Source organism: Equus asinus, chromosome 4 (genome assembly GCF_041296235.1).
Source record: "Equus asinus isolate D_3611 breed Donkey chromosome 4, EquAss-T2T_v2, whole genome shotgun sequence".
Lineage (NCBI taxonomy): Eukaryota > Metazoa > Chordata > Mammalia > Perissodactyla > Equidae > Equus > Equus asinus.
In genome coordinates this window covers 141,199,480-141,213,690 of record NC_091793.1, presented here as the reverse complement: position 1 = coordinate 141,213,690, position 14,211 = coordinate 141,199,480, and the positions used below count along the sequence as shown (strand labels likewise).

The 14,211-nt window shown below is 47.6% G+C and overlaps 1 protein-coding gene across 2 annotated transcripts in view; it reads left to right on the top strand.

Annotated features, from left to right (window-relative positions):
* KLF7 (KLF transcription factor 7) overlaps positions 1-14,211 on the top strand; it is a 96,668-nt gene that overhangs the window by 61,591 nt on the left and 20,866 nt on the right. For both annotated transcript variants that reach the window (XM_044768327.2, XM_014836409.3), the window contains exon 3: positions 11,097-11,220. In XM_044768327.2, the coding sequence (XP_044624262.1) occupies positions 11,097-11,220 (124 nt within the window). The remainder of the gene's footprint in view (positions 1-11,096; positions 11,221-14,211) is intronic.

The window sequence follows — 14,211 nt, the reverse complement described above, 5'->3', positions numbered from 1 at the left end:
GGGATACAGGCTGACAGATTGTGTGGGGGTGCCTCTATATATGCGGGTGTCAATATGTTTGTGTTAAATTGTTTGCAGATTTGGGGGGAGAGGAAAGTCGTGTGTGTTAATGTGGATTCCATGGGTGGCTTCAATTATTAGGTTTTCTTCCTAATTATTCCTATTACAGAGCAGCAGAAAGAGGATGTAGGAGGATCTAGGTTAAGGTGCTGAAAGGACTAGTAATATCTGTGCAAGTTCCTCACATCAGCTTAGTCGAGGGTCTTTGGCTTGTCTCCGGTGTTCTGAGTCTTGGAAGTGCTCAGGCGAATAAACCTGGCCTCTGCCCTTGAAGGGACTGTTTGGTTTTGTGAGGCTACAACATGTAAATCAATTCCTCGAGCAAGATGATAAGACTCTCCTAAAGGACGCTATATGGGAACAGAGAGGGCGGAGCGCCCAGCCCTACCAGGACTGGCCTAGGACCAGCTCCCTGGGTAAATGCTTTCTGAGGCAGAGCGCCATGCATTCAGCTGGGCTCCGAGGGCACAGATAAGCAGAGACGTGGGCTCTGACCTCAAGGCAGTCGGTCTCCGGAGGGGACAGCTTGTCATAAAGGCCCCTCAGGGTCGGCTCTTACCTCCTCTCCAGCCCATTCCTGAATCCCTCCTCATATACTCTCCCTCACCTCAGCTATGACAAACTGCTGTCTCGTCTCTGTTGCCTCTCCCTGAAATGCCCGCTGCCCTTGGCGCTGCATCCTTAGAGTTTCAATGAGGTTTATCTCCTCTGAGATGCCCGCCCTAAGGGTCTGCGGGTCTTAGGGATCCCCTCCTCTGCAGTCCATGCCCACGCATGTGTGGGACACGTGGGGCTTGTGCTATTTGTAGGCATGCATAGGGGCTCCCGGGGCCCCTTCACGCGGACACCCTTTCCTGTAGCTTTCATCTCCAGCAGTGTCATCGCTCGGCACCTCTTGGAACTAATGATTCCTGTGGGTTGAATCCAATTTGTCACGCAGAAGAAGCTACATTTTCACCGTCAGTGAATGAGACCAGAGATCTGAGTGTTTGGCCGCCTGCTCACTGGTGGGCAGAGACGAGGTGATTCCGAAATCATGCATGCTGGCATTTGTGAGTCTGGAGGGCGCGCTGGTAACAAAGATTTTTCTGCTGTTGATTTTTGATTCATCACTGATCTATTAATTAGCAAGCAGCATATTGGGTACATATAAGGTGCCTGAGCCTGTGCTCGATACCGTGGGTGATGACAAGGGGCAAGTGAGAAAGCATCCAGCCCAGGGCTGGACACACTGCACCCTTAATTGGTACTGAGTGAAGTGGAGGTATAAGACGTCCCAGTTTTAGGTGCACTTTCCATGTAATGTAGGTGGGAGAAGCAGTACAAGAGATCAGGGCACAAAAGGGTAAGTTTCTGCAGGAAAACCCAGACATGGCTCTAGTTTCCTGAGCAGGAGAAACGCTTCAGGCTGGGGTGACACATGGGAGACAGACACATCGTGAGTAGAGCACGTCCAGGAAGCAGGAGAAGCTGAGTAAGGGGTCTATATGATGAGAGTGGGTCGTTAGGGAAGGAAAACAAGTGTGATGGTCTTGTGGACATCTTTTCCTGAGTGCGTAGTCAGTGGGATGTGAAGAGCATCGTCTTAGTTTAGCATTTGTCAAAATAAGAAACTGAAATTTTCCTTTTGGGTTATTCTGTCCTTAGACTTCAGACTTGGGTAAGGTATATCTTTAGGTTGCTTTGGCTAATGGGGAAATTCAGTCTCAGAAAAAAAAGGATTTGATCATCTTGGAAGAGAGTTATGTAGACAGATAGAGGTTTTAAATCTTGACCAATTTAATATTTGTCTTCAAAAGTTGCTAGGGGGTTGGATCCATCTCTATTCAACTTGCATGGCAGCTGGCCCAGGGGAGGGTCCCTTTCTACATAATCTGATGTTAATTGTCCAATTTGGGCTTCTCAAGGATTCATAAAGTTACCTTTTTGCTGTTTAATTTTGGGGCAAATTCCCTTGTGAAATATTGATATACTTGAACCACTTCTTTTCCACCATTTGCATTTGATTCTACATGGAATAACAATTAGCATTAGCTTAATCAGAACAAATTCAGGATGCTGAAGCCAATCATTTCTAATAGCCTCCAAAAACAGCTCTGAGGTGGTTTTTGTATTTTCCACTCCTAGGGGTTTTCTATACCATTGGTCCATCTCTTTTCATATATATCACATATGTAGCAAAAATTAATTTTGCATCCTAATAGTAAATGATTCAGGCTTATATTTGCCAATTTTTAGTTAGTGAAAAAAAAATTCAGTGTACCTAGGACAGTAAATCAAGCATCATCAACTAATGTGATATGTGCCATGGGGAAACTACCATGGGTCCAGATCTCCAGAGGTTTGGCCTTCCCTCCCCCCGCCCTCTGCACTGGACCTCCAAGCCCCTCCCTTCCCCATGATGCCGGGTACCCAGTCCTCTCACAGTGACCTCAGCTCCCCAGGAGCTGTCAGGTACGTCTACCCACCCTCAGAGCTGTGTGCTCCACAATTACCCTTTTTCTTACTATCACCCTCCATGTGAGAAGAGCGAATCTCTTGCTATAGTCACCTGAAGTTGCACACCTGAGCTGCCGGCCTCGGCTGCCGGTCGGGTCTTTGGGGGAAGGGTCCCTGTTCTGTGTTGGTTGCTCCTCCATTGGAGACCATCCTTTCAGAGTGGCTTGCTGATCGTTTTGATACTAACTGAGCTTGGAACATGTTGTGTGGAACTAAAGTAACATTTCTTCCTCTTTATTCTTAAAATTAAATTTTAAAAAGTGGTTCAAAGATGAATAATTTGGTTGTTGTGGTGGTAATAGACTGCTCGTGCCTGTGTCCTCTGCACTATGGCTGTCTTCCCATCTGGATGCAGAAACCAAACATCGGCCGTGAATTTAAAATTTTTAATTTTTAGTAATCAAATGCCTACCTAATTACATCAAATTGAGTTGTGGAAACTTGGCTTACAGAGAATACCTTTCCTGCTAAATCAAAGATGTGTCCTACAAATTAGTTTCCAGTAAATTCACGTGGGGTGGTTGTCATCTTGACAGGAAAAAGAATGTTTTAGCAACTTTTTTCTTCAAATTTAATTTATATCCAGCTTTGAACTTTATCATAACTTTGGTAACCACCAAAATATACTTAAATTTCCAAATTGACATTAAATTTTCTTTGGATTTATTTTTTAAAAGCTGATAAAAATAATTTTAAAAATTAATCTTGAACAACAACAACAAAAACAAAAAAGAATAAAAACCAAACAAGAGAAAAAATGGAAAAAAGCCAAAATTAACTAAAAGCATTTAGTTTCCCCGAATGGTCGTGCTTACCTATTTCACAGCTTGAGAACGTATGGCTTCAGGTATGAGGGTTGAGGTCTAAATTTTTCAGGAGGTTCTAATCTTTTGAGAATTACAATAATACCTATCTTAAGAGTTGTGGGATTCTGGGCTTTTTTGGGTGGGGAGAGGGGGTTAGTTATACCTCCCTTAGCCCACTGAAAAATATTAGAATACTGTATCCATTTTTAGTTAAATAAGAAATCAGTTTGATTTTGAGAATATTCTGATACCCTTGGCTTATGGGGAGCATGCTGCGGTGTCTAAACCACACGTGTTGGAGTCACAGGTTGCACACTGCACAACTCTAATTGCCAACAGCTGTAGTTATTCCAACATCTGGGATGGTTGCCATTTTTCATGACCAGCCCAGTCTTCCTCCAACGTTTCAAACAAATTCACCAAAAATCTAACACTTCACTTCCAAAGGAATGTTTTGGTAAAAGTTGACAGTCCTTAGAAATGGAATATGGCCACAAAGATTTGTTTAATCCTGTTTGTTTCCTGGTTTTGCTTCACAAGGCAAGGTGGGCCTGAGAGAGGGGGTCCAGGGCGAAGCTTGGGCCCCTCTACATCTTGTGGGAAGCCCTGTGCCTTGCCCTGTGCACAGAGGTGATGGAGGCCTCTGCTCCCATAGCCTTGTCTGGCCTCCTGTGTGTCTGCAAACCCACCGTCACTGTAATAACAGCTCTCATCCATCTGGGACTTCGTAATTGACCAGTCACTTGTACGTACCAGATTCCACTGAGTCTTTGTAGGCGTTGGGGAAGCAGCACAGGTTGGTTTTATTCCTTCCCCACACAGTTAAGGACAATAAGCCCTGAAGAAGAAGTTAACTGACTCTGCAAGGCCACATTGCTATTATGTGACAAAGTCAGAACTGGAAGAATCTGTTTTGGGGTGACTAGACCACTTTTTGGTGGCTAGTCATTTTTTCTCCACCAGAGCAGTAATTCAGGTTGCATAGAGGCATCAAGGGACGCCCTAACGGTCTGCGGGTCTTAGGGGTCCCCCCCTCCGCAGGCCCAAGCGCACGCGTGTGTGGGACTTGTGGGGCCCGTGCTGTTTGTAGGTGTGCACGGGGCTTCCCCGCCTGAGGCGCCTTCACACGGACACCCTTTCCTGTAGCTTTCACCTCCAGCGGTGTCATCACTCAGCACCTCTTGGAACCAATGATTTGTGTGGGTTGAATCCAATTTGTCACACAGAAGAGGCTGAATGAGACCATCGGTGAATGAGACCGGAGGTCGGGGTGTTTGGTGGCCCGCTCACCCTTGGGCAGAGACGAGGTGATTCCGAGATCACGCACGTTGGGGTTTGTGACTCTGGAGGGCGTGCTGGTAACAGAGCTTTGTGGCGGTGGTCCAGGCTATGAGGAGTTAACCTGACCTGGGCCAGTAATTGTTTTTTCATTGTTTTAAAAATTAAAAAAATAGAGTCAACATTTGAATGTTCTGCAGAAAGACTGGTGCTTTGTGTCAATGCAATAACTCAGGTCCTAGTATCCAGTAGGCCATTGAGTGAGCAAGCAACGGATGAATGAAGAAATCAAGATGGAACATAAATAAAGGAGTACATGTTTTATATTATGTTATAGTCATAAATGCTTTTGAGATTCTGGAAAATAAAGCCATGGTCTGGTTTTCCATCCATCACCTCATCTAAAAACCTTGAAAAAAGAAAACATTTACGATTCAGCTGGAATCTAAGAGGAACTCTGAGCCAGTGTTCCGAAGCAGAGTTAACAACTTGGAGTATTTTTCAGTTGCAGCCCATGCACCCTGAGAAGAGATTGCCAAGCGATGGAGTGATGTGCACGGCTCACCCTTTCCCAGCATGAGGACAGCCTGGTGACCTTTTCTGTCTGGGTGTCTGTTCCCTGGGGACTTGCAGTGTCCATGCTGCTTGCTGCATGTGACATGAGAGCAGTCGGCCCACTGCGCTGGTTTCCTCTCGGAGTACTGGTGGCAATATAAACCCATTACAAAGGATCTTTCTCTTTCCATTTCCTGGTCTGTGAAATGTCCAGTTCCTAATGCACCTCCTGAAGAGACCAGGACTTTGACATGCCAAGATCACAGAGATCTAGTAGCCACATTTTTAAAAAAAAATTTTAAGAAAAATAGATAAAATTACTTTTAGCACAAATCTGGGCATGTCAAAGTCCTCGTCTCCTTAGGAATTGGATTCGGAACTTGAAATTTTGCAGATCAGGAGGTGAATGCAGAAAATCTGCGTTAGTATTATTTTCCGGGGCGTTTTAAACCTGGAATGCAGGATTCGGGCACACGTTCACATTTCCTGCTACAATCTATATGTTAAAGGCAAATTTATAGTGCGATGCGTCTGACGCATCACTTACGCTCTCCCAAACACACGCTCAGCAGGAGTCTTCACTGTGAGTTCCACCAAGTGACGCACCCGGTGTCCCAGAGGGGACGTCGCTCGGAGATGTGGTCCCCGGCCTGAGATGAAGGTCACAGGAAGATTGTCGGATACTCCTCTTGTCGGCTGGGCGGATGAGGAAGAAGTGGAAGTGACCTTCGATGGTGGAGGATCGCCTAGTCCACTGTAGAGTTCCACATTTTCCGCCCTGTCACTGAGAATTGGCCAGCTTTAAACGAGGCAGTAAGCGTTTTCTACCTCATGCCAGTTCAGCGCAGAGAGAGGGACTGAGGCCACAGGTGTGACCGGCCCCACTGTGCATCCATGGGTGTTGGTGGCAGGTTGGGGTGCTCTGTCCATCCAACGCCTTCCACATCGGGTGTTCCACAGGATCAAGCCGGGCCCTGCGGTAGTGCTGCTGGGATCACAGTGACCAATGGATGCCTGCATGAAGCTTGTGCTCTAGAGGGGGCAGAGACGGTGGTACCTGCACACCATGCACAGTCTAAGGTCAAAGTGACTAAGTGGTATGGAGAATCTGCCGTTTCAGAGAGGATGGTGAGGGTGGGTCTCTCTGAGGGGGAGATGTGTGAGCAGTGGCCTGATTGAAGTGAGGGAGCTAGAGTGTTCCAGGCAGTGAGGGTAGCAGGTGCAAAGGCCCTGAGGTGGAAGCATGGAGGTGGGGCATGATGATGGGGTGGGGCGGGGTAGGGGTGAGCATAGAAAGGCGGCCAGGGGCCGGGTCCTTAGACTCTGTACTAGAGGACGTGTAGGCCTGTGGCTTTCGTTCTGAGTGACGGGAAGCCACCCAAGCACTTACACCTTAATTTCTTCCCAACTTTTTTTGGGTCATGAACTTCTTTGGCAGTCTGGTGAAGCCTGTGGAGCCTTTGCAGAATAATGCTTTTAAATGCATAAAATGAAATCCAGGCCATGTCAAAGAAACCAATTACATGGAAATATAAAGATTAAGGTCCCCTGTAAGGGACACACAGGCTCCGATTTCCATTTTCGAAGGATCGCTAGGACTGCTGTAGGGAGAATCCACCGTGGGGCTGGAAGGGAAGCACGGAGACGGGAGCTCGGAGCCACGCTGCCTCCCTCGTCCTGCGGGCGGTGGTCTCCACAGCAGGCCTGTGCAGCACAGGCATTTTGAGTGTAGGAAGAAAAACATGTAACTTCTATTTATATTTAATTGTTTCTCATTCTTTTAAATTTCTGTATTGAATGCATGTTTTGTAATATCCTAATATAGTAGAACATTAGTACATTTATATAATTCACAAATACATATATTGGAGGTGCATACTCAAAAAGTATTTATGCCATGTTTTTTGATCAAGCAAACTTGATGGTCACGATGTTGGGAGTTACTCTGTAAGGAACTAAAAAAACAGCCACACTGGTTCAGACCACATTCCATTTCTGAGGCCATTTTGTGGGAGACTGTGAATTCTTGCCAGGATTCAACCTTGCTAAATGTCAGTCCTGTTTCTCAAGCATCCTTCACTCTCCTTAAGCCCTTGTGTGGCTATACATCTGTTCACACCTGATTAGACCGCCTGCCGCTCTGAGGTGTGAGCTCCCCCAGGGAGCAGGTTTCCTGGGTAAATTTCCAGAGAGGAAAAGTAGTTCTTGCCTTCCCCCTAAAATCCAGGGGGTTCTGAAGAGCGGCTTTCCAGCACTGAACTGCGTGCGAGTTACGCCCCGTCATCCCTCCGCTCTGCCGCGTGCTGCCCTCGCTTGCGCGCTCCTGGACAGGGGTCCCAGTGGGTGCAGCCTCCCTCCCACCCACCTGCCCGCGTGGACCTCTCGTGAACATCTGTCCGCTCTCCACGTGCAGTGAGCTGAATGGTGGGCATTGCTCCGGTGCCTACATCCAGTGCTCTGTGACCACTTCTGTTTTATACCCAGAAGTAGTATCTGGAGTGGAGCGAGGAGGGAGGGGAGGGTGACGGAGGTGAGGCAGGGAGCTCATTTTGCATGAAATCTGCTGTGGCTACAGCTCAGCTGCCTTCTCCTTTTTCTCCTTCCTTCCTCCTTCTTTCCCTCCCTCTCTCCTTTCTTTCTTCCTTCTTTTATAAAGAAAGCAAGCCTTTATAAAATGAGCAGAAATCCTCAGCCAGGCTGTTGGGGTGGAAACTGATGGGTTGTGGACATAGGTGGTCCCTCCCCCAAGATCAAGCAGTGGGTGCCGGTGCCCGGGGAGGTGTCGTCCTGGCCAAGTTGTGACAGAGAAGTTCGCTGAGCTGCCTTGTGAGTAGACAGTGTCTATGGAAGCAGGCGTAGTATGCAGAAATGAGGCCAGCCTTACCCTGCTGTTCTTGAGCCCTAAATAGGAAGTCTTATTCCCAATTCTTTACATGTTTTCTACCTCTCCGACTTCTGAACTCTCTTATTTCAGGCACTGCTCCTTCATTTGGCTGAGTTCTTTCTTGGTTAAGTTTCTTATCAGTAAATATTTGCCGAAATGGCAACTTGTAGGTAAATTAATCAGACACTGGAAAATAGCTTGATGCATCACTATGATATAACTTGCTAAACGCTCAGGGCTTGTTCTACATAGCACCTGGATGAAGCAGGAAACAATGTAAGTGCAATTCAGAGCCAAGTCAAGCCGTCTGCGTCTCGGTCTATACCATGACAAAGGGGACACTGAAGTAGCCGCTGGATAGGACTGCTCCAGAATTAACTAAGAGTCTACATTATTTTCTGGGAAGTAACTAAATCTTTTATGTTATTTGTCAAAATAGAACAAAACTGGCTAAAAACATTCAGCAAAGGGAAAAGCAAACAGCTCGAAATAAAAAAAATACCCCAAGACCTCCACTTGGCTCTCCATTTCTCCCCGTCCTTCCAGTGTCCTTCAGAACGTGGTGGCCTGTGGCGGGCGGGCCAGTTTGACTGTGGGATTGATTCCAGGACTGGATGTCTCTGCTGGTTGCTGTAGAATGCCATGGGGTGTTCAGAGCGCCTGCTGCGTCTGGGGCTTGTTTGGTCCCTTAGGTTCCAGTTTTACCTGCATTTGAGGGCTTTTAAGGCAGAGGGCATTATGAATTTCTAAGTCTTTGGTGCCTGACTCTCTCTTTTTGTTGTTTGCGATTTCCTTGAAGTAACAGAGCCTTGTGTGTCATCAATAACATTAGGTAAATGATGCCGACGCACCCCTCTGAGAGGGCACCTCTCTCTCCACCTGGGGTCTCTTTGTTTCCTCTTCAGCGTCCCAGTCATCCAGAGCAGATCTAAAGAGCGCTCCGTTTTTCCGATCCCTCTCCATCAAGGTACTGAGAAAACGTTTAAGCTTAAAAAGACTCTGTTTCCCAATATTTAGGTTGCCCAGTGTGAGTCAGACTCAGCTGCCTGGAGCCTGAGCTCAGAAGGTCTTTATTGACAGCCGGTTAGACCCGTCTCCTCGGCAGCCTCCGAGAGCGGGGCTGGCGCCGAGGACGGGAATTCAGACAACTTGAATATTTTCCTTGTGCTTTGGGTCAAGCCACGTGTCTTATGCGTGACCACTTGTTTAAACCTCACAGTGAGCATGGGAAGCTCACCCCATTTGACAGATGAGGACACTGAGGCCGAGAGTCGGTCATGAACTCAAAAGGATCCCAGGTGTGCTGACTCCAAAGGTGATTTGACACCTCCACGCTGCTCCCTGTTCTTCAGCAGGTGCAATTTTCTAAAATTTGACTTTAAGGATCCAGAAGGTGAACTTTTAACCCTGCTCAGTGATCCTTTTTTTCTTCTGCTTTCCAGAACTGAATGGGCTTCCCCCTGTGCCTCCAGCCCTCCTTCATGTCCTCTTGGTTCTCTTTAAAAGAAATGCCTGTGTTTCTCATTCCCCTTTACGGGTCTTAAAGAGCAGTGGCTCACTAGGGCACCGATTTAATGAAATAAAATTTTCGGTCGTGTTTGGTTCGATTCTAGGTGATACAAATAAAGAGTTGTGAACGCTTTGTAGTCAAGTTTAAAGGGAAGGAAAAAGGTGGAAAGAAGAAAGTGGATCAAGGACAGGACCTGGACCGGGCCTTCTCTGCTGCCTAGTGAAGTTGGTGCTCTTAAAATGGAGAGGTAGTGGGACAGCTGTGGCACTGTGGATCGTAAATTCAGGGTTTGCTGTTTATAAGTTAGCAGTTGTGTGAATCTTGATTGTTTCAGACACTGCTCTAATTAATATGCAATGTATAAGTGTATTAATTTATCCTCTCCACACCCTTTGAGGTGCATACTGTTATTTTCTCTAGGAAAACAGAGGCCTGGGAGGTTAGACAGAACGTTAGACGGAACTGAGGGCTGAGCCCTGGAAGCTGTCTTCAGAGCTCCTGACCGCTGTGCTAACCTGCCTCTCCGTGCAGGGCTCAGTAGCTCATCATTTCATGGTGTTTTAAAGATTATTTTTCTTCTTAATTAAAACCAGCGCACCGCACAGTTGGAGGGGGAAATATTTGTCGTGTTTGGTGACAGACGTTGATGAATTAAAAAAAAAAGGCCTAAGGAAAAGTCATGTACTTTCTCGTACATGTTCCTCCATCTGTATTTACTGTGCGAAAAGGTCACTTGAGCACAAGAGCTCGAATTTCATGCTTAGAAGCAGCTTCACTGTGGCTAAAACCTTGCTCTACAAATTGGCTTTAAAAATATTTTGTAATGTGTCTCTCTCTCTAATATGAACACTCAGGAATCATTAGGTTGTGGGCTTCTTAAATAGGACTTTTGTGAGTGTCTTTTACCTAAATGCCAGGAATCGCCAAGTGATTTTTGCTTTACTCTCCAGTTGAAGCCCTTAGTCGTGACCGTCCATCCACTCACTTTCTGGAAGGAGCAGTGGTTCTGGGAGACCTGAGCTGCTCGCCTTGTCAGTCAGCTGCATGGCTGCAGTTTGTGGTAGGAGGGGTGGGGTGGGAGAAGATGGAAAAGGCTGAAATGGTAAATTACTGGAGGTTCTAGAGAAAAATAGAATTAGAAGCATTTGTGGTTCAGATGAAAATAGCACATTTCCTTTCTGCTTGGACTGTGGGTGTCAAAGTGCTCCAGGGAATAGAAAATAAGTAAAAATTGATCCCTTACCTGTCAAAGGAGATGCTCTGACTCTGGGAACTGAAATGACAGCTTCAGATTTGAGGATCTTGGGAAACCACTTTTGAAGGTTGAAAAAAAGAAAACACCAGGAGACTAAAGAAAATGTGATGTACCGCATTAGGAAATGTAGCCTTTCCAGAATGATTTATACGGCCCTTTCCCAAGACCGACCAACAGGTAGCAGAACCCGATCAGGTGTGTGGCTGTCTTGCCCCTGTGCTGACCACGGTCGTTCCTCTCTCCCTGCAGGTGAGAAGCCTTACAAGTGCTCGTGGGAAGGGTGCGAGTGGCGTTTTGCACGAAGCGATGAGCTCACGAGGCACTACAGGAAACACACAGGTGCAAAGCCCTTTAAATGCAACCACTGCGACAGGTAAAGGGGCCGGGAGCTGTGGGGCGGGGCCGCTGATGGGGCGTGGGAGGGCGGGCTGTCTGGTGCCCTGGGATTTGTCCCAAGCCCCTCTCTCAGGGACTCAGGCCTGGGAATGCCTTTTACTTCTCCACTGAGAAAACCGATAAGGGTGCCTTCTTGCGTGTAATCCAGAGATGTTGTGAGTTTTTGATTCAGTTACATGGGTGTTTAATGAACCCCAGCTTTGGACCTGGAGCCGTGTTAGTCACTGGTATCAATAAGACATAGTTTCTACCCTCAAAGAGATGATGTGACAGGTAATTTTAGCATAACATGAAAAGTATAGGATGGAGAGTGGTCGCCTGTAGCTGCTTCTTCCGATCTCTTTATTAACATCAATGCCATTTCCCTCATCCTTAATAACATGAAAGAGCAGAAAGCCTGCTGAACGGAAGGAAGGTTGGTCGTAAGGCTTTCCTCTGAAGCCCTATTAGAAATGAATTTACTGAAGAGAGTTCCCCTTCTTTAGGGGCCTGGGCCATCTTTCTCCTTTGAAAATAGGTACAAAGGTCTAAAAGATGGTGAGGCTTTGAGAATTCATCCTCTAATTCCATTTCAGACCTTCAGCATTTGATGGTGGAAGAAAGAGCACGTAGCAACAGATAGTACACGAGTAATAGTATCTGACAGCCCTGGCATTATCAGCCAATAAACCCCAAAATGGAGACTCTGCAGGCCAAGGTGAAGGCGGGATTAGGTTTAGACATAATCAAATAATGAGCTTGCATCTGAGCGTGTTATCCTTCTAATCCTATTTCTGTGTTTAAAAGGAAGCTTAAGAAAATTAACCATCTTTTTAATGTAATACTAAAGGTCTCGGTTATGATGAGAAAAATGCTTCTAATACGATAAAAGCCCTGAAAGCCTCGGGCCGGCTTGGCCAGCAGCTGGAGGGACGGCGGGAGGCTGTGCAGGATGTCCGCGGAGGCCTGGCTCCGGGAGGAAGTGTGATGGCCTTTGCATCCTGCGCCCGCCCTGTGCCGGCGCCTCGCCCGGCCTTCGTCCGCAGCGCGTGTGTTTGCAGGGCAGGCAGCAGAGGCCAGGGCCCCGGTGGCCAGTTGGCTTGGTGCTCCTTTAAGATGCATTCGTGTTTTTCCTCCTTTTTTCCCCTTCTTCCTGAAGAGGCTATTTTCCTCTTATCTTCATTCTTTGAGGACTAAATAAAGCCCAGTGCCTCCTGGAGCCCAGAGATAACCTCCCGCCCCAGGGCCAGGAAGCTGTTCCCTGGGAGCTCTCTTCTGAGGGAGCACAACCTGTTTTTTAATTTCCACCCCATTGCCTAGAAGTCCCCCTGAGTCAACAGCTGTTGACTACTGATGATACTCCAGTGACGGGTCTCCGTGCTTGACGTCTCCCCCAATGCCCTTCTCAGGTTTCCCCGCTTCCTTCCTCTGTAGCCCTGGCTTCTAGTGAGGAGGCTGTGTAGATGTGACTCTGTCCACAGTCCTTGAGGAGGAGCGGTCCATCAGCTGGGCTGAAGACGAATGCTTTGTGAGTCCTCAAAGCCCGTCAGCAGGTGCACACAGTCGGCCGCCCTGGAGGGAGGGGGGGACACTGCTTGGAGGTGGTGTTATGGATTGCCATAGTCCTTGGGAGTGGACAGACAGTTCTTACAGGGAATTGCCAGAGTTAGTATTTCTTTCTTCAAATCAACTCACTTCTTGAGGAATTTACACCTGTCCAGCAGTTGACATATTAGGATTAGCTCTCACCATTTGTGTGGTTTATGTGGAGAAGTATTTCAAGCCGACTGGATATTTCAGTGAAGGAGATGCCAGAGATGGGTAATTTGGTTAGTCTTTTGCTTTATTTTCTTTGTCAAAATATGCTATGGTTTCTGGAGCTAGAAGTTTGCCGAGCAGATGGCACAAATTCTGTGACATGGTGTTTGGGGAGGTTGCGAGCAGCCTGGAGTCCTGTGGCATTGGCCAGTGGTCAGTGCTTTTGCTGCACTGTCAGAGCCCAGGGGCCAGATTCTCACTCGCGTGTTATGACAGGAAGCACCTTGCATTTCGATTGCGGAGACTGTGCTAAGAATGGAGCCGGTCTGGGAGGTGGCGCAGGGGCCACGGGCATGGTCCCACAGCAGACGAAAGGGAAGCGTGGAGTGGCCAGGGAGCTGGCCACCGAGTCCTGTCGGTACCACGGTGGGGATGAGCATAAGGAACCTGCCTCGTGCCTCTTATAATTCAAGCTATCACACTGCCCGATTTGGAGGCCGAACTAGGATTGGGGTTTCCTTTCTGTAAAACGTGTACGAGTCTAACTTACACTTGGATTTTGCCTCTAGGGTAGATTAAAAATATAGATGAGTTTTTGTTTTGCTAACATTTAAAATTGCTCTATGCCACAAAAATCACTGTATTTCTGGTTTTGTCTGCAAAAATCTGAAGATCTGGCAACAGTGGGCTTGTGTTCCCACAGGGCGTAACTTTCTGGAGCTGATGGTGGTCACCGGCTGTTCGCGATGGCCGTGTGATCGCTCATTTCCCCGCTCCCACCACACCCTGCGGTCTCCCCAGTGCCAGGCGGACCGCCAGTTACCATAGACCATTGTGCTTGCGCTGTCGTCCCCTCTTGCAGAAGGGCCGTGTTCCTTCCTATCCACATCTTATCAAAAGTGACTCAGAGAGCCCAAAAGTGCTGTGTGTTTCTCACACGTGACTCGTTGCACTCGTTTACTTTACCCACCTGGGCCTTGAAGACTTGGGGTTTTGTGGCCTCCGGCTTCAGGTTGGGGCTGGGGAGAAAAAGCGAGGTGGCTCTGCCATTTCCTTGCCTTCAGACTGAACAGTGCGCCCACTGAGTGGCCCACTGCTGGAGGCCTGAGGCTGGCCTCTCAGCCCACAGCGCAGGAGGCTCCTGTGGTGGTAATCGGGCTTGGTCTCCCTTGGTGCTGTGCAGGCCCTTGTTGTACCCACTCGGCAGGTTACAATCTGGGAGGCTGCTCCC